The following is a 19,742-nucleotide window of genomic DNA, read 5'->3' on the forward strand; positions in this document are numbered from 1 at the left end:
TGGAATATTGCTGAAAGCGTAAAACCATACTCACTCATCTATTGAGCCTTGAAGTATTGCTGAACTGATCAACATAAATCAACACACCAAGTGCTGTAGAAAACAACCTTTCCATAAATGCCTTTTGTCAGATGTTTATTTAAAATCGTATTTCTGTCACACACATCTTCATGGACGCGATCAAATAACATGACACAAATCCATTTCTACAGCTCAACACCTTTGGACCACATCCGTAATCTAGTGGATAGAGCGTGTGCCAGGAGACCGGAAGGTCAGTGGTTAGGATTACCAAAATGACGTTAAAAGATGTTACTTGTTGTTACCCTGCCTGGCGCAGGGGATAAAACAAGGACTGATCGACATGGAGCCAGTATACTGTGAGTGGAGTATCCATGTTATACTGCGGCTTGGTGTCTCAGTGGGCTAGCACTGTAAAAGTGACATTTTTTTCACTCACTGGCTCACTCACTCATACACACCAATGGGTTTAAACAAAATGTTTTTTACTTCGGCTTTCCTCTGGTCAAACGTCTAATAGTATTGTGGGATGTCATCACCTATCTGCACCAACCTGTCACTCAGTTCCTGCACTGTAGTTTGAGCACGTGGTAAACGTCGGAGACGGCAGTCCATTTCTCTCGACCCGTGATGATTCCTGGGTAGAATAGGTCTTCAGCAACCCATGCTTGCCGTAAAAGGTGACTATGCTTGGTTTAAAAGGCGACTAACGGGGATCGGGTGGTCAGGCTCGCTGACTTGGTTGATGCATGTCATCGTATCCAAATTGCGTTGATCGATGCTCATGATGTCAATCACTGGTTTGTCTGGTCCAGACTCGATTATTTACAGACCGCCGTCATAAAGCTGGAATATTGCTGAGTGTGGCGTAAAACAACAAACAAACAGAACATGAGGCCATTGTATCTTGATCGGAGCTGAGCAAGGTATAAGCGAGATTGACAGTGATTCATAAATGCTTGCTCATGATAAGTGCAATCGACTCTGCTCTTTCAGAGATTTCTTATAATATGCAAATGGTTTTGTCGCTTTTATTTATTCACTAATGAAAGACGCAATTTCAAGCTCTGTTTGTCCATTAAACTCTAAATATGTTCTCTCAGCCGACTTCTATGGTATACGTGCTTTTGTTATTCATAGGAATCAGAATTTCTGCTAGGATTAGCAAAGGGTAATTTGGCTAGGAAGTTTAACTTAAGCTTCCGGTATATCGATTATCTGATTTACTTCAATAACGGTCATACAGCCAACGCACTTCCACTGATTTACCTAACTGAACTAAAAATAAAAGAATACTATTAGTGGAACTGCCTCATTTGTTTCATATTTAGATCTAGGCATAAAGATTCAGAGTGACAAGAAACTCACCACATGACTATGACAAGACGGGTGACTTTACCTTTAAGTTGTTAACTCGAGCAATATTCAAGGAGCTCAGCCGTCGTTGTTTACATATCAAAGAACGCCATACGACTCTAGCTCAAATGTTGTTTGATTAAGGTTACACCTGTGCCGCCGGTGTGGTAGGATACGTTCACCTTTCCGCACCTGGTATCATCACTAGTTCGCTATTTCATATTTCATAGTGAACACATGCTCATGATATGGTCGGAATCGTACAATAAAAGGGTTTTAGCGCTTTTTTAAAACCAGCTTTGTTGTAACCAAAACTCTGTATTTTGTAACATACAAGTGAAAATGTCCTTTCAAAAAGCCCATGGACCAAAAATGCCTACGCGTAGATGCACTCGTCTAATCAACTCTTCCATAGTTGTTGTGATTTGAAAAAAAAAATCCAATTGGAATCTTGCATGTGCCAATTTTTCAAAGTCATGGTGCTATTTTGGTTTAAGGTTGCTTAAAAAACTATATCAGTTATATCGTTATATTTATTTATGAACTTAATAGTGGCTTCCAGTAACACAGATCGTTTACGTCTTCCTAGTTCTGTGAAACCCAGGCAGGAGATCAACGATTACGTATCTCTTGAAGCGTGTGTTGAAATGACCTGACCTCTGTTCAGCGACCTGGAAACTATAAACACACTCTGTGATGTAATCATGCACGTGCTTGTCGGTGCAGCTCGTGCTACATGTTAATTGGTTTGCGTAGAACCTCAACTTTAAAATCTACAACGAGTCTTTTAAAAAATAAACCATGTTTCGGTGAGGTATATGTAAGAACGCACGAAAACAATTCCATAGTAGACCGATGAAGGCACCCAATGTACTGTATAACTGTTTTTCCAAAACTTAACTTAACCATAGCCCATACCAAATGATACATGTTATGGAGAATTTACGTGATAAATTAGGATTAATTGTTTGATGGGCATTACTTAGAAGTAGAGGCAATTTTGCTTGACAAAGGTATAAGGACCTACCGAAATGTCGCCATTACAGTAAATAAAGTTGTTATCCATAAATTGTCTCTACTTTGTAGATTAGGATTATCTGATTATTTTAGAACCTTCTACATGCTCAACAATCTGGTTAGCCTCAAATGTCGAACAAATACTTAGAGATCGAGTTCCACAATAATGGAGGGCGGACGTATTATCAAGCCTTTAAACACTACATTATTAATACCTTGAAACCAAACCTTACCTAACATAAGTTTCTTTATCTTCCCAAAAGTATTTATTTACCTATCCTAAAATTCAGAACGTCTCACTATAATCTTCCGATAGAAACAAAATATAAATAGGGAATATAGACTTCGCCCACTATATAATTTTACAACCGTCGGAGACGAATTCCATTTTCTTTTTGGGTCTGTATTCCAATTAAATATAATAAATTGAAAATGTTTCAACTTTCTGGAGAACAATGACTCCACCAAAGGTATCAGGACGTAAACATCTGTCAAGATTTATTACTAACCTTAAAAATATATTTCACCAAAGTACTTAATGATAATACCTTTGTTAATAGACATTATTTTATGATAAATATATTTTATATAAAATACAGTTAATGTATAAGCCGTCTTGTATGTAATGTATATGAACTGTATTGTAATGTATGCTTATGTACCACCGATGTTGGCAGAATACAGAATCTTGACAAAAAACACCAAAGTAACGTTTAATGATTTATTAACACTAAACAATAAACAAAGCTAAAGCATTAAGGCTTTTAAGAAAGCGATCCACGCATTAGGGATCGATGACATGTCTCAACCAAGTCAGCGAGCCTGACTACCCGATCCCTTTAGTCGCCTCTTACGACAAGAATAGTGGTGCTTACGGCAAGCATGGGTTGCTGAAGACCTATTCTACCCCGGATCTTCAATGAGATAAACATACATTACACTCGAGTACAATGTCCACATATGTTTCGTATCTTTGTTTGTTGTTTAACGCCGCACTCAGCAATATTCCAGCTATATGACGTTGGTCCGCAAATAAGCATGCCTGGACCAGAAAATCCAGTGATTGACGTTATGAGCATCGGTATACGCAATTGGGATACGATGACATGCATCAACCAAGTCATCGAGTTTTACCACCTGATCCCGTTAGTCGCCTCTTACGACAAGCATAGCCGTAAGCAAGGCTATTAAGTGACACGCATAGCCGTAAGCAAGGCTATTAAGTGTATGTTTACTAACTTTTATCCGTTTTTACGGATTAGCATTTCAACTAACATGAACAATGATAATACCATCATGATGTGGTGCAGAATTTGCATTTTAAGAACATGTGTTATATACAATAAAGACCCAAGAGGTTATTTAGTTACTGCCCAAAAGGAAACCATAAACCCAAGGAATTTAAACATGTTACACACATAAGCCATACAAAACACATGGGGGCGGTCCCTCAGTTTGAACCTTGTCACATTACAAGTCGTCCAAGGCTCCACAATTTGCATTGCAGACTTGCGTCCCTAACGCACGAAGAACATAATCTATACAAAAACAAAGAGACGTTGAAGAAGATGATAAGAAAACTATTGGAAATATATTTTTCTTGGCGGACTCAACCTTGTGTGTGGTGGTGTGTCAGTTGGATTTAACGTGGCTTTGTGGTATGTCAGGTATATGCCGGCATGTAAAGTAAATGCGGGAGGAAAGCACAACGTTATGGCGTTATCATGATCAAACCCATATTTAAAGGAAGCTGCACCCCTGGTGGACGCAGCCTTAGACGACTGAGCAACCGGTTCCCCTTGCTGAACAGCAATAAAGAGGAGTTGGCAGTATGTGTTGAAATAATCTGCTTCAAGAACAAAATGCTCACATTTTTAATCACGACAATGCCAGCTGGTGTTTAGACAATAAGTTACCGGTGGCTCATCGTCCGTGCTTGAAACAGTAAATGATATTGTTGTGCCCCATAATGTCTGACAAATTTTATGTTTAAATAGTGTATTCATGACTCACTTGTATGGATATATATCAACTTGTTCCCGCTGTATGGCTGAAAAATTCTGATGCGACGGTAAATTTTAACTCGCTCACTTGAGACTGCAAGCACACTAACAACTACACATTCTCTTATCAACGTTTGATTAAACGGAATAAATAAAGCTTGTGTGGGTATTTTTCTCCATCCTTATTTGTATTGGTAGAAGGAAAATCAATGTATCCACCGTCAGTCTTCAAATGATCTCAAAGAACAGATCAATAGTCTCTACATATTGGCATATGTTTTATGATTGTATAACATTATGAGGTTATCACGCGAGTGTGTTTGGGGATAGTGAGTGAGTGAGTTGGGTTTAACGCCGCTTTTAACAGTATTCCAGTTATATCGCGGCTTGAGGATAGTAAATATCCTGCATTAGGACTTAATATTGTATTTAGCGAGCCTTTATCATAAAATGTCATTCTTTAATTCTGTGCTTGAAATCGCTTACCCTCTCTCACAAACATTACCGAAAAGTTTTCCTGGAATCCGCGCATTAATATTTATTACGTCACAGGGTAAGTGATGTGTCAGTCGGACAGCGACAGTAACCAATATAGTTCCAACTGAAATCTGTTTCTTAAGCAACATATACGCAAACCAACAACTGCTTTGCTTGCATTTCGCGGCAATCCATGGGTCTGTCCGCTTGAGTAACTGAACTTTGTCAAAGGGAAGCTACTCTAACCCTAGTCTATGAGACGTCACGACCACGTTCAGACGTTGTTGACAGTCGGCCTGTCCTGTCATAACGTTAAGAAGTGCAATCAGATGTACACACAGCGACAAAACGAAACAAGGTAACAATCCAAACATATTTCGGTCAAACCCAACTATTTTAATTTGTGGAAAGGGTTTCAAGCCGCAGAGGTCTACAAGCACAGATACAAGCTACTGATCCCGCTTGGCTAGGCCCAGTGCCATCGCAAAACTGTTTCGAAATTTATATCTCCAAAGTTGCCAAAACTTATAAAATGCCTTAGCTACGTCACAGTTAGATACGGATTTTCAGTATATTAGACAGTTCCTTTGGTAATGATAGCAATTATCCCTTTAGTTTATCCAGATTCCCGATGGTTAATTCTGACTCGATTGCCGAATGACAAGGGCGACGCCATGTTTGTTTATATACACTGAAAGTAGTCCCTACATGACCTTTGATATTTGCATCTCTATCCACATATGACCCCAACGGATATCGTTTTTATCCCTTGGCTTTATCCTGCCGAGAATCCTACCCATTATATGGTAAATATATAAACTAAGCGGCAAAAGAAAGTAAAGGTTGTCAATTTGTAATTTTCCTAAAAACAGCGATAACTAGTGGAAAGTGGGTATTGGGAATATGACTGCCCAGGAACAGGTACCAAAAAACACCTCACCCGAACGCGCCACCTTTGACGGCGCTCGTGCGGTGACCAAAAAATGGTGAAACAGGTTTCCCGCCTATGGCATAAACTGCACGTGCATGTTAGCTGTATGAATGCGTTCGTCTGCAGGGTATAACCAGACGTGATGGAAGCACACAAAAGAAATGCCACGACTGTCACAGGCGCAGAGAGAGAGCGAGCCATCGGTATGGCCGATTTACAGTAGCCAGGCTGATTCAACGGTCCAGGCAGACAGGGAGGACACAGGACAGGCCTAGAACCGGACGACCCCGAGTGACAACACCACTGGAAGACGGTCAGATACGGCTCATTCACCTGCGAAACAGAGTCGTAACGGCGACGGCGACGGCAGCAACAGCGTTGGGACACCCCATTAGCTAACCTACAGTACTACGACGACTTCGTGCTGCTGGAATCCGAGCGTATCGTCCTTTCCGAGGAATGGTACTGACTGCTCAACATCGACGCCTGAGACTGCGATGGGCGAGGCAGGTTCGACGCTGTGAAAGTCGGTTTGACTTGTTTCGAAGAGAACAAGTTATCGACGCAGAGGGGAACGTTTGGCTCCGGCGTGTATTCAAGAGGTCCATCCATTGGGCGGGGGAGGTGTCAGGGTGTGGGGCGGTATTTGTGGAGATCAGAAGACTGATTTGGTGATTATACAGGGAAACCTGAACGCTGTTCAGTACAGAGACCAAATGTTGCAGCCAGCTGTGCTTCCGTTCTTACAAAACCAACAGCAGGGGACATTGTTTTCAACACGACAATGCCAGGCCTCATACTGCAAGACTGACTCGGAACTTTCTAAACCAGCAGAACGTTGACGTTTACCCTGGCCTGCCCACTCACCCGATATGAATCCTATTAAACATCTGTGGGACCATCTTGACAGATTAGAGCACGCCATCAGCCTCCCGTCAACAGACAAGACTTGCAGCAGGCCCTGAGAGACGAGTGGCAACGGATTTCAGTCCACGTCATCAGAAGACTGACGTCATCGATGTTGCGGCGTATCACAGCACGCATTGAGGCAGCTGGAGGTCATACTTAAGGATTGACTGTGTATTTTTTTCGGTTCATTGAGGTATGAATCGAAAAACCGATGTGCAAACTGTATGAATCCGCGAATCAAAACAGACAAAAATGACGACATTGATAAACATTCCAGGTGTAGGAATACATACAGTGTCGTGACATGAATCAGGTGATCGTTTAATTTATGCACATAACTTGACACGCCTACACAGTCAGTAGCCAATCGACGGAGAGTGGGATTAAAACAATGTTTATTGACCTGTCAATTAAGTCAAGAGGCGAAAAGAACTGCAACAGTCAGACTGTAATGAACCGTATGTCCGAGAGAAGGCGGCTGTTTCAAATAACATGGTCATTTACTGCGTGATTCAAACATTACTTCCCTGATTACGGTAAAACACAGTTGGAGAAATGGTAGTTAGAAATGAAACCCGAAGACATGAAAGTTGAACCGAGGCGAGCGGGAAAAAACAGGCGAGCGAGCCTGCACGTTTGCTGTTTCATTCATTCTCGGCCTTCGGTTTCAAAGGGTAGTTTGGACAATGAATATGCATGTAAGTCGCTAAATGCCCTGTGCATGACGATACACGTGAGCAGAAAGGGAATTCCCTTGACTGTAATATTGGGATTCCCCGACATTCCGCAGTAATAAAAGTAGTGCGCCGCGGTGGGCGTTGCTTAATTTTTTACATTCATTGGGAAATGAATGCAATAACACGTGACCAATTCAGCTAATCAGAATGCAGGAATTTCCATGAACACAACGAAAACTTAATTATTCGCTATTGAAAGCAACTGTGTCGACAATGAACTTGTAGTGTGTCTAACAATTTTTTTGTGACATTTCAGACAACTTTTGAAAATGAAATTTCTTACCCCACCGTTGTTTACAAGAGCAAGGAATAGCTATTGATTAAATGTCATAAAGAGGTGCACTAAAGGCACTCATCTCATTAGAATTATCATTATATATTTATAGCTTCAAAGACCTATTTGTTGTTTCCGTAACAATAAGCACGATGAAAAGGCCTGAAGTCGTGTAGTGTAGAATAATCATCGGTCATAAATTGAAATATGTTGCTCCACTGAATGTGCTTTTGGACTAATTGAAACATGTTCACCTGAAACGCATGCATAACAAGACATATCAATGAACATTGTCAGATCCAGGACTAGTACAAGGGTAGCTGTGTGACATCTAGCAACATAATTAGGTACCTACATGAACATGCGGTAATCCGTGTATCATATTAGAAACAGCTCTCTGAATACTCACAGAATGTCGTCACCGGGAATAGTATAATAGTATTTGTATTTATCTATATCCAAGATAATATGTGGCGGGATTATGGATCGGACATTTGATATTATGAAGAAGGAGGGGGAGGTTTATGACCCCCTTCCCTCTGTCCGGCCCCCCCCCCCCCCCCCCCCCCCAAAAAAAAATAAATAAAAATAAATAAATAAATAAATAAATAATAATAATAAAATAAAATATAATGACGAAAGAAATTCAAATTTGTTAATGCATAAAAAATGAAATAATTGTAAACTAGACATTCTGGATGTGCTGAAATATTATGTCGAAGTATTCCCTGAAATACTTTTTCATACGTCTTGAATCGACAGAAATGGAAACACTCCAACAAACATCCTAGCCCTTACAGACTATCAAAGAGCCGGTTACTTAGCAACAGAATGCTTTGTAACAAAGGATCAATACGTGAAAGTATCAACACTGCTTAACGCCTGACTGGTTGAACACTGCAACTACTTGCGTCAGCATATCCCCCTTGATGTTTAACTCAATATATGTTAAACATTTTTTTAAAGCTTTTGGCAATTTCTTTTCTATTGTTAAACTGAATTGTAAGAGGTTTTATCACAAAGCAAAAATTGCACACGAATCGGCCTAACTATGTAATTGTGCCTTTAACTATTTCCCAGGTATTGTTTAAACTTACCATGTTGAAGGTTTCTAGATCATGGATGTGTAATGGATGACTATTCTTTGTAATTTCATGACTTTCTTATTACAATAGGGCTCGAATATAGGTTCGCCCCGATTTTGTTTCTAGGTTCTAGGCACCATTCCCGTGTTCGTGGGTTTCACCACAGGGGTAGACGTCTGAGACCTTGGCACAATACAATTCTAACCTCTTAAGAAACACTTCAACTTACAGACATTAAATAGTGGTCGAAAATATAGATAATACTCCCGATGCCCAGTGCACAGCAATCTGTTTTCACAGTCTAACATAGATCATCTCCTAAGTAGAGCCAGTGTGGGTCCGAGGAAAGTGTGTCTGCTGGTCCAGGTCTGGTGATGATTTCACACTCCCAAGATACGTCCTTGTAGTTTACCCCAACACAGCTCTCAGTCACGGTACATCGTTGAACACATGCTGTCTTCGACTCGGCAGAAACCAAGGCCATGCCAGCTGAATTCAGACGTTTGCCGGGTGTGATTTTGTAATATGCTTTACTGCATAGCTGCGTGAACTGCTCTGAAATATTCAGGTAAAAATATTCAGATTTATTGTGTTGACAGGGATTTATTAGGACAGCACCGATAACGATGTAAATGTAAATGTCTGTATAGCGTCCGAAGATACAAAAAAGTAGTCCCAGAATGGACTGTTATATCTACACAAGACGTGATGAGCTTCTTCTTGGCGCAAATGTCGGTATACGTAAACGGTTACAGATATTTTTTCTCTCAGTGACATTTTGTATTATTAGATTCTTCAAACAAAACAAATGGTGCTTGACTTTACCTGGGCGTATTCCGTACACTTCCACTTCACAGACAGTCAGAATGTCGTCATATTGTAAAGTCGCAGGCTTCCAAATCCGAACAAACCTCCCCGAGACTGCTGCCTCACATTCCACGGTTTCAATGGAACCAAACACACCAGGATAGGTTTTGCAAATATTGGCAACTGCTTTTGAACAACGTGATGGATTTTCTTTGTAGACCTGTATGACAAAGTCATGAAGACGCTCACCTGAAATACAAACGAAAAGACTCTTCTATAATGTACCGAACAGGATCAATTCGAGTTATTGGAACTGGAAGAACATTGGCCGGTTTATGTGGTCACCAGGAGCAGTAACTTTAACTATAAGAGGTCAACGCCGGAGAATAATCAGTCTCGATTATCTGCGGAAACATATTCAGTTGTGCGAAAGGCAAAATTGTGGTGAAAATTATATGAATGGATCAATTATAAGATTATAAAATTATGAGGAAATGCCAGCTGTGAAAGACAAAATGAAATATATTTTCTGGATTTGTAACATGAACCAGGCACATGCTAGCTTTAAATTGGAAGAAACAATCTTCCATATATAAAAGGACACATACTCAACGGCAATAGAAACACAAATTTCCTAAATGTTTAATATACCGTCAGTGTTACGGCAATGTGTTGTGCTGCTGGAGATAAGATTGAGTGGACAACATGTGTCAAAACAGATTCCGAGCTATAGATGAGGCAGCTCGACGGACTATCATCAGTGATGATATAGTCGGGCGACACCTTGCATCTATGGTCTACACCAGAGGAAAACCATCATTTATCACAAAGGCAAAGACGCTTCAACTAAGTGCGCCCTTGACCGACAATCGTACGGACATGGCAGCAATCGCCTGGTGCATTTCACGTACTGCAGGTGTGTTGCGGTTGTTGACTGGTTTTAAGCCCATTGTTGGTGTACAATGTTGTGATTGTGACTTGATGGTGAATGGAATACCACTGAAACAATAAACAACTCGTCTTTCACCCATCATGCATTCAAACTTACCATAAGCCTTTTTGTTTGTTTGTTGTTTAACGCAGCACTCAGCAATATTCCAGCTATATGACGGTCGTCTGTAAATAATCGAGTCTGGACCAGACAATCCAGTGATTGAAATCATGAGCATCGATCCACGCAGTTGGGATACGATGACATGCATCAACCAAGTCAGTGAGTCCCTTAGTCGCCTCTTACGACAAGCATAGTCACCTTTTACGGCAAGTTTGGGTTGCTGAAGACCTATTTTACCCGGATCTTCACGGGTCTTACCATAAGAGTTCCTGTTGTAAATGGTAACGTTATGAACTTCATATTGTCCAAGAAGATCCACAACGAACCATGGAGATATGTCATTGTGTTCAGTACCAGTACAGACGCCGTCCCCCCAGACTCTTCCAAGGTTACCATCTACAGCATTGTCGACGGAAGTTGATACACTTTTGCTAATGACGGTGCTCATCCAAGCAGGTTTGTTCAAAGCAAGGTTAGGAGTACAGGATACATATACTGAAACAGAATAATTAACGAATATGTACCGGATATTAAATTATATTCATTCCCATATTCACTCTTAATACTCTTATCTCCCCTTCAACCTTAACACAAATTAACAGCTGTACCCCTCAGTTTTCATGCCCACCCCAATACCAAACTTCAAATCATTCAATTAAGAATTGACTTTCACTTTGTGTGAGTCCATTAGAGTGTGAGCCTTCAGTGAGTGAGGGCCAAACTGCATGAACGTCAGAGGTGAGGTGAGGCGAAATGGGGTTTAACGTCGCGTCCAAGATTATTGCACTTATAGCGACGTGCATGCACTCGTATGTATGTGTGTGGCTGCCTCTACTAGGCCGGACTGATGCCGATTTATAGTGCTAGCTCACTGAGATACCATACCGCAGTTTAACATGAATACCCCACTCAGACACAGTATACTGACTCCGAGCCGACCAGTCCTTGTGTTAGCCCCATTAATGCCGAGCGCCAGACAGGGTAACAACAAGTACCATATTTTAACGTCTTTTGGTATGACGCGATCGGGGATCGAGCCCCGGACCTTCCGCTCTCCGGTCGGACGCTCTACCATTAGACCACGGAGGCGGTCACATGAACGTCAGAGCTTGTGACGACGGTTGAGACAAACCCCTTTCCATATTCATTAAAAACATCTCTGCTAAACCCGGCAGTCACACGTCACATTTTCATTTCCGTTTAAGCATATCTTTGTATATGTGTAATGAAAATAGCCGGTCATTTAATCTCCAATTTTTAAATGAGTAAATGGCAAGGCGGAATTCAAAATGATTTAAGAAAGAAGAACACCAGTATACTTCAGATCTTCAAAGAGTATCAAATGAGATGTGAAAGCAAAGATAATGTAATAGTTACATAAATGTTAAGTATGCGTATTTAATAATATGATACCTGATTTAGAGAAGTAGGTAATTTCTTACCAACTAGATCCAGAAACCACAACACCAGACACTGGACTTGGGTTTTCATCTTATAGACATTACTTATATGAACATCACTCCTTTCCCGCAGGTCTTTAATAGCAATTATACTTGTTTTCCCTCGTGGAATACTTTGTATTTCTCGTCGCCCATGGATACATCTCACGAGTGTTCCAGATAATGGCTCCTTTGAATTCATGCGTTAGATGTCTTCAATGAGCAAACACAACTTTTTTGTGATAGTCATGTGAAGAAGTCGCGTAACCATGGATGTTCACACAGAAAAAAAGCTATTCAATGATCGATTTTCTGTGGAGATGAACTTGAAATTCGCCCCGATTAAGATCCTTGGTATATCAGCACCATACTCATCCTCGTAAACGCCCGCGGCCTAAGTTAGATTGGCCAGGACACGCTTACCCTTTTCTGAACACCCTGTTACACCAATGACCCCATTCCTATAATTTTGACCATTGATTTCCCTATTATGTCCAGTGGAATCTGTTTCGGCGGAAAATCGAGACTAGTTGTTCTCTGGCGTTGACGTTTTCTATTTACATCTATGAAAACTCCTACTCACTCCCTTGGTATATTAAAGAAACTGTCAACATACCCCCTGCAGTTATTTTGTAGCTGTCATACCCTTGTTGACAGGTTTAACATTATGGCGTATCTCGTTTAAAACATACTTATATATGATAACATATCTGTAAATATCCCCTAAAAGTGAGGTACAGGACAATCATGTCGTGTGTGGTGTCATTAGTTTACATGTCCGGTTTATAATTCATAAGAATTCTAGTTTTGTCCCATTAATCACTATATGTTTAATTATAAGTTTGAAGGTAAATCGGCCCATCAACTATTATTAACTAGACCTACCACCTTCAGCTAGACCAAATACAATTTCTTACTTTAATCATCTGTATAGAAACATATGCATCAAAACCTTTCATTGTCAGCATGATACGGTGGCAAAGGTCCAGACGTTGTCAGCCTTAAGGAAGACAAGGGACACTCGTTTCATCATAATGGGAATAGATAACGTCAACGCGAAAATAGCCAGTCTCGATTATTCACCCAAACATATATCATTTGGAGTAGGAGGCAAAAATAGATGTTGAAATTATATGAATGGATGACTGAAAATCAGTGAATGAAACAAGAATAGCATTTATTCTTACTTATTATATATATGTTCCAGGAGTGTTTATTTGATGGTACCTTATTATTTTAAACAATAGAGCTATCATAAAATCATTTATAGCGAGAATACACATCATTGTTTTTCAATTGTGATAAACAATTATCACGTTATAGTTCACAATGCAGGATATCATTCTATAGTAGGTATGTCCAGGCTCCAATAACAGCATAGTTAACGTACGTGTGTGCCAGGATATATTTAGGACTATAGGAATGTGGGCGTATTTTGCAAGTTTGATTGCAATAGGTTCACGTTTGCTGACAGGTAAAACCTACGTACATTTGATTCTTCACTTAAGGTTCTCGGGGTGCTGTGAGCTATTACGTTGACATATTAGTCTAAGATTATATTTTTAGTATACATAGAAACATAGACAATAACGTGCATTACTCTGTGGCAATGACGTTGTTTCCCATTAAGGCATTCATAACTCCGCAAACCTAGATAACCACTGATTGAAACAAAGTATTCAAGAGCTTCATGTCTTATGTTTAATGCTTACAATGCTTTCCCAAAAGTATTCCAACAATCGCGTACAGTATTACTATTTCATGAAGACTCAATAATTGCTTTGTATTATGGAAATGTATAACCGTGACAAACATGCAATCGACAATGACACGACACCATACATGTTGCCAATGAGAGATTACCCCAGGGAGTAAACTGAATATCACACGCTCTCGCTCTTTGAATGTATTTACTTGGCGTAAGTGAATTAGGACCGTTGCTGCTCAGCTAATGAAATGCCTATCACCAGATTAAACAGAAACGTGTAAGAGGGCAAGGACAGCGTTGCCCACACAGGTGTCCGAGTGGTCGTGCTTTCTAGGGTGCACTCGAATCACAGCTTCTCACTAATTATCCTGAGTTTGTCAGCATAAAATTGTGTTTGTTGGTTTCAACTGAATAGCTGAAGTCTTCGACATAAATCACTTTCCTCCCGAATAGCTCTAATAAAATGCGGTGTATGTTTAGGATGGCGTTAAACCCAACTAAGTCAAACACCTTTAAACTTGCAGTATTATTAACGTTGTATGTATGTTCGGGATGTTCATTATTAAAGAAACAATGTATGTTTTAGGCCATCTAAATGATAGCTCATGATTGTTATAATTCGCCGTTGATTTTCAAATAGAACAAGTAAAATCCATGCAGATTTTCTTCGTAACTGAGGATGCAGCAATAAATTACGATGTTCACTATGACCTCCGTTTTGCCAAGTGTTAATTATGGGTCATACATAGAAACTATCAATGTATTCAATCTGAATTCCACCAGCTTTAAACCTGGCAGCTAATTTCCAGTTATATTACGTCGTGTATGACAGAGCCTTGAACAGGACACTGGTGGCCGATATGATCAGGCTTAATTGTTCACATGTTCACATATGACATTGTCTGCGGCTGTACCATGACAAACTAATCAGTTTCTCAATATCCAAGAAAAAAAGCTTTTCACATTTCACAATTTGTAGGTGCAATCAAGCAGGCTCTTTCTGCGAGGAAATCAAAGAGCTTCATACGACTCTGGGCCAAAAATTGTTTGACCAGGATTACAACATTCAAGGTCTTAAAGTTCAGCTCTTAAAATGTTTTAAGATAGACATGTGTTCCCGTGTTTTTTCAGGTGAACGATTGACTTTCCTTAGCATGTGTTTTTGACGGAGGTGTCTAGCCGGGAGAGCCACATTTCAGAAATGGCTATTGCCGGTAGAGCCACATTTTCAGCTGAGTGCATTTCACCTAGCGGGTAATTAATTAATCCGATTACCGATACCTTTATATGAGTGTCCCACATTTAAATTACTAAGCGTGGTGTTCTTTAGAGATATCTGGAGGAGGGTGCAAAAAGAAGGTCCGGTGATGGACTATAAGGAGGATGAGGAGGTGAAGAAGCTGGTGAGAAGAGCTGCTGCCCTCCCTCTAGTACCTAGACAAAGTGGATGATGTGTGGCTTGATGCTATTGCCGACTCTCCTGCTGGCCCTAAAGTGACTGCCTTCATGGACTACGTGACAACCAGTTGGGTTCAAGGAGGGGCCTTCATGCCAGAGATTTGGAACCATTTCGAAAACCAAGACCACCGTATCAACTTGCCAAGAAGTGCCACCCGAACATCTACGAGGTAGTGAAGCTATTTCAGCGAGAGCAGTCACTCAAAGAGGTTGCGGTCCTGAGACTCTCTCACCAGTGGACAGAACCTTCACGAAGAAAGAAGTACAAGGCAATCGATACACGTATTGCGTCCCTCAAGATCTAGCTCCTGAACCAACACCTGAGTGAGATGGAATATGCTCAACACGTGGGCGACCTCCTTCATCTGCAGTAATGACATTAAATCCATTATGATATTCATATGCTATTCATATTTATCAATGTAAAGTTTTGATGAATATGTTATCCTTGTTGAATAAAAAATGAGAAAACAAGACTTGTTTTGTTATATACGGTAACCTGTTAGAATCACAAAGCATGTTTTGACAGCATAGCCGCGAGAGCCACATTATACAATCACGCAACCATAACCATTGCCGCGAGAGCCACATCTATTGGGCTATCTATTTTCGAAATGTGGCTTTGCCGGCCTGTAACCGTGACGGATGCACGCTGTGGGGCAGGATACGCTCACCTGTTGGCGAACATCTGAGCCATTTGTTTGTGAGTCATAAACAGTGCTTATGATCGAGTTGGAATTTTTCAGTCGACTCTTATCGATCATAATTCTTGTGGAAACTGTTGTATGTCTTTTATGAATGATTTATCAGGTATTTACCCATTTCGTGCGATTTTATGGTGTATGATTCCTGATTTTTCATAGATAAATGTAGCTTTTGAGACATATTTAGCATGTCTGTGACAACTTGAAAATGCAAGGGATTCACATTTCCAAACACTCAATGTAAGATATCAATTTTCCCCCGTGAGCAACAACTTGAAAGAAAATCATAAAAATGTATCTGAATAAATAATTGCTTGTTTTCAAATTTGGTGTGATGCAGAGATGTAAGAAGGATCTGCCCGAGGATAAGTTACCGTTAATAATTGTCTCCCTGTGTGACCCGTTATTTCCTATCATAACCGATGTAACTGTCTGATGTGACTGAGCATGTTTTAATTTTGGCTAGTATTGTGCACACCCACCAATAGTTTGAGTGATGACGTAAATATGAGGCACCATAATTTCTCATAATCCTCAGCGAGATGGTCTAGACAGTTGCAAATAGTATTGTTATGCAAACATATGTTTGACAGATCCCTTTTAGATGTAACTTTGGTGTATTTTTATGACGTTCTTGTACATATTATAACTTGTTCTGGTCACTATAATTATGTCTGAAATAATGCTGACGAGACGTTAACTTTTAACTCTCTCTCACTCAGCCCAATTGTGTGTTCTGGTTGTTAGTGGCAAATGTTTTATGTTCGTTTGAATTTATGAATCAGAACATAACTGATGTTGTTAATAGTATGTGCACCAATTATGAGAGATGTGAAATTGAGGATGAATTCTTATTTAATTTTAACAAGTATTCCAGTTTAAGACCTACACATCTTTCTTTCTTGAATAATGACTACTTACCTGAAATGTTACTGAATATTGTCAACTCACAAAATGAAAATGTTACCCTTTCAGTTGCCATTTATCTAAACAGGTTTTATATCAGATTTAAGAACAGATAATTTCTCTATATTCATGTAAAATATATTCTGTTTCAGTACTAATTGTACTTCAGGCCATACGGCCCATAATACTGAATAAACCTGTCAGTCAGGTCACACATTGTGGACACTCCACGATGATCCCCAACTCTGCCCTTATGACAAGAACTGGCTGCTTTTCTACCCCTACGCCACCACGAGTGAGTGCTAGAAGAAGAGAATATAAGTGACATTACATAACTAATATTGTCTTGACAAATTGAGGGATTGATATTTTCCCAACGTGTTATTATGATAATTCAAGTCTGTTAGTCACTTCCTAACCTAATTCCAAAGCATTGCTTCTCAACATGAGAGATCACATAGTTGTCTATAATTACCGTATTCGACGTAATATGCGCCCAGGGCGCTCTCAAAATTAGAAATAGGGGGCTCTTATTAGAATATTATTTTGGTGGGAAAAAAACAGAGTTGAAAGATAAATTTCGTGGTTTATGCTGTATATTTTTCTAGAATTTAATTGCCCATAATTAAGGGTGCATATAACACACGAGTGCATATTGTACGCGAATAAATAAGTCTTGTGAACATTGATCAATCGGAAGGGCCGCTAATTGGGATTGTTCACTAGCCAATATATTAGCAAATACCGCCGTGGGCGCTTATTAACGTCGAATACGGTAAATAAAGTAGCTGCAGTTACAGCTTTTTTTCATAATACTTTGATGTCAAATGTGGTGTATTGGATTATAATGTTATGGTTACAAACATCTATTAAAAGTATCCATAAATCACTTGCAGCGCTTTCAAAAATATAAAGAAATGCATTTGCGGAGCATCGTCAACAGTTGCTGAATAAAAGCAACAAAACTCTTTCCATATATATCGATTGTACGATTCCGACTTTATCACGTGTTTATGAATCACTATCAATTGGTGATGATACCAGGTGTTCGTGAAACGGTTAGCGTAATCTGCCCTAGCGATGACACCCGTCATAAACACGTGCACAGGCAAGTCACTTGTCACTGATGCGTCATCTCGGAAATGTCTTCTACATGTCTACCATTCAACTATTTCCGTGCTTTACTGGGGCCTTGAATGTTGTAACCTTGATCAAACAACTTCCGAGCAAGAGTTGTATGACGCTCTTTGAAATCTTCGTAGCATGCTCGATTGTACGTCAAAAGATGTGAAATGTAGACACCAAGGGCTGGAGCTGCAGGAATATTGCTCTGCATAATGGGAAAGTTGACAATAGGAAAGTTGAAGTCATCCCTCTTGTCATGCAGTCTCGTGGAGAGTGTTTTGTCACTCTGAATCTTTATTCATAGATTTAAATATAAAAAAATAATGCTTAAAAATATTCTACAACTAAATATTACTTTTACTTGCCATGAACAGATCCAAGTCACATTATGCTCCTACAGTCTCGTGAGGTTTAAGCTCCATATGTGTACATCGTGAATCAGTGAAGAACATTCTAAAAGAGATTTGTAGTTTAATCACTGATCGGTTTCTTCGGAAGGAAATATCGCCTCAATTGTCTCATATTGCTGGCTTGATACATCATATACACACGTCGTCTTCGTCGAGCTTGTGTCTGGGAAGACAATTCTTACAAAAATTCTTGAACATAGGGGATCTTCTAAACAGACTCTCTTGAAGTCGAAAGTTAATTGAACAAATCGACCAGACGACGAATAAAGTGAACTAAAAATGATAGATGATTATGAAAAGGATCTTTAATTTGCAAATATTGTGTGTTTCATTTCCCATTCTCCTTCAGCGATTCTTACACGAGACAAATGGAAAACAGACAATCCCCTTAAGCCTTCTTTCTCTCTTATGAAAAAAACCGTACAGCCTTCTTTACTGATTACGTTGCTTACCTTAAAGCAATTATCTATGGTAAGCAATTATCTATGCATCTGAGTGTTGGAAATCAAAATCATATCTCCGGGTATAACGTTAATTTTTATCATGTTCAGGAACCGCTAAAACAAAATACTTTTTTTTTTTTTTTTTAAATTCGAGGAATAAAAGATTCATAAATGACGCTAACAAACGATTATTTGTCAAATAGCAATTTCTTTGAAAGGTCAAGTTGTCTAGCGCGATTCAAATAACTTCATCTTTTACATCTTCTATTCGACATTTCCTGCATTGAATAAAACACCACCATCATTTCGTATTTGTTGCGAGTATCGATATAAATAAGAAATTATTATAACTCCTTTCAAGGATCTTATGGTGTATGATTCCTGATCGTTTCATGGATACATGTTCCTCTTGAGACACTTTGATCTATTTTCCTCGCATAGAAGTGCCTCTTTTGTCTTGAGAAAATGAAACATAGTGTCTCGGATTGTCACGTATGCCAGTAATCTTCATTGTTAATGATTTTGTAACACCTTACAATAACCCTGAGACAACATTTGGATGTCTACATACCAATATAATCACTGCCTACTGTTGAATTTAACACTATATATCTGCATTGTGTAAACAAGGCACGAGTTTATATAAACAGATCAATTCTTTGGGATGTTGTTTAACACGATCTTAATAAGGCTATACGACGGTGGCCATTGGAAGATACCATTGAAATATTTATTTACAACATCCGCCTTCATCTTTCCTTTGTGATAGCATTGCTATGCATATATTATGAGAGAAACACGATGCAGTGAGCTATCTGTTTGTCCAACAGATTGATGAAAGGGAAGCACAAAACTCACATTTCACATTGACTCATCAA

General features: G+C 39.5%; 1 protein-coding gene across 1 annotated transcript; it reads right to left on the reverse strand.

The window, feature by feature from the left end:
* Nucleotides 1–8,352: 8,352 nt before the first annotated feature.
* Nucleotides 8,353–12,195, reverse strand: LOC124138531. Its single transcript, XM_046505237.2, has 4 exons — nt 12,114–12,195; nt 10,930–11,166; nt 9,636–9,866; nt 8,353–9,365 (listed from the first exon to the last, which is right to left on the reverse strand). Exons 1-4 carry the CDS (start codon nt 12,160–12,162, stop codon nt 9,112–9,114), a joined length of 771 nt encoding a protein of 256 aa, XP_046361193.2. The 5' UTR covers nt 12,163–12,195; the 3' UTR covers nt 8,353–9,111.
* Between the last annotated feature and the right edge of the window lie 7,547 nt (nt 12,196–19,742).

This window comes from Haliotis rufescens, unplaced genomic scaffold (genome assembly GCF_023055435.1).
Source record: "Haliotis rufescens isolate VD_foot unplaced genomic scaffold, xgHalRufe1.0.p SCAF_54, whole genome shotgun sequence".
In the NCBI taxonomy this organism is placed as follows: Eukaryota; Metazoa; Mollusca; class Gastropoda; order Lepetellida; family Haliotidae; genus Haliotis; species Haliotis rufescens.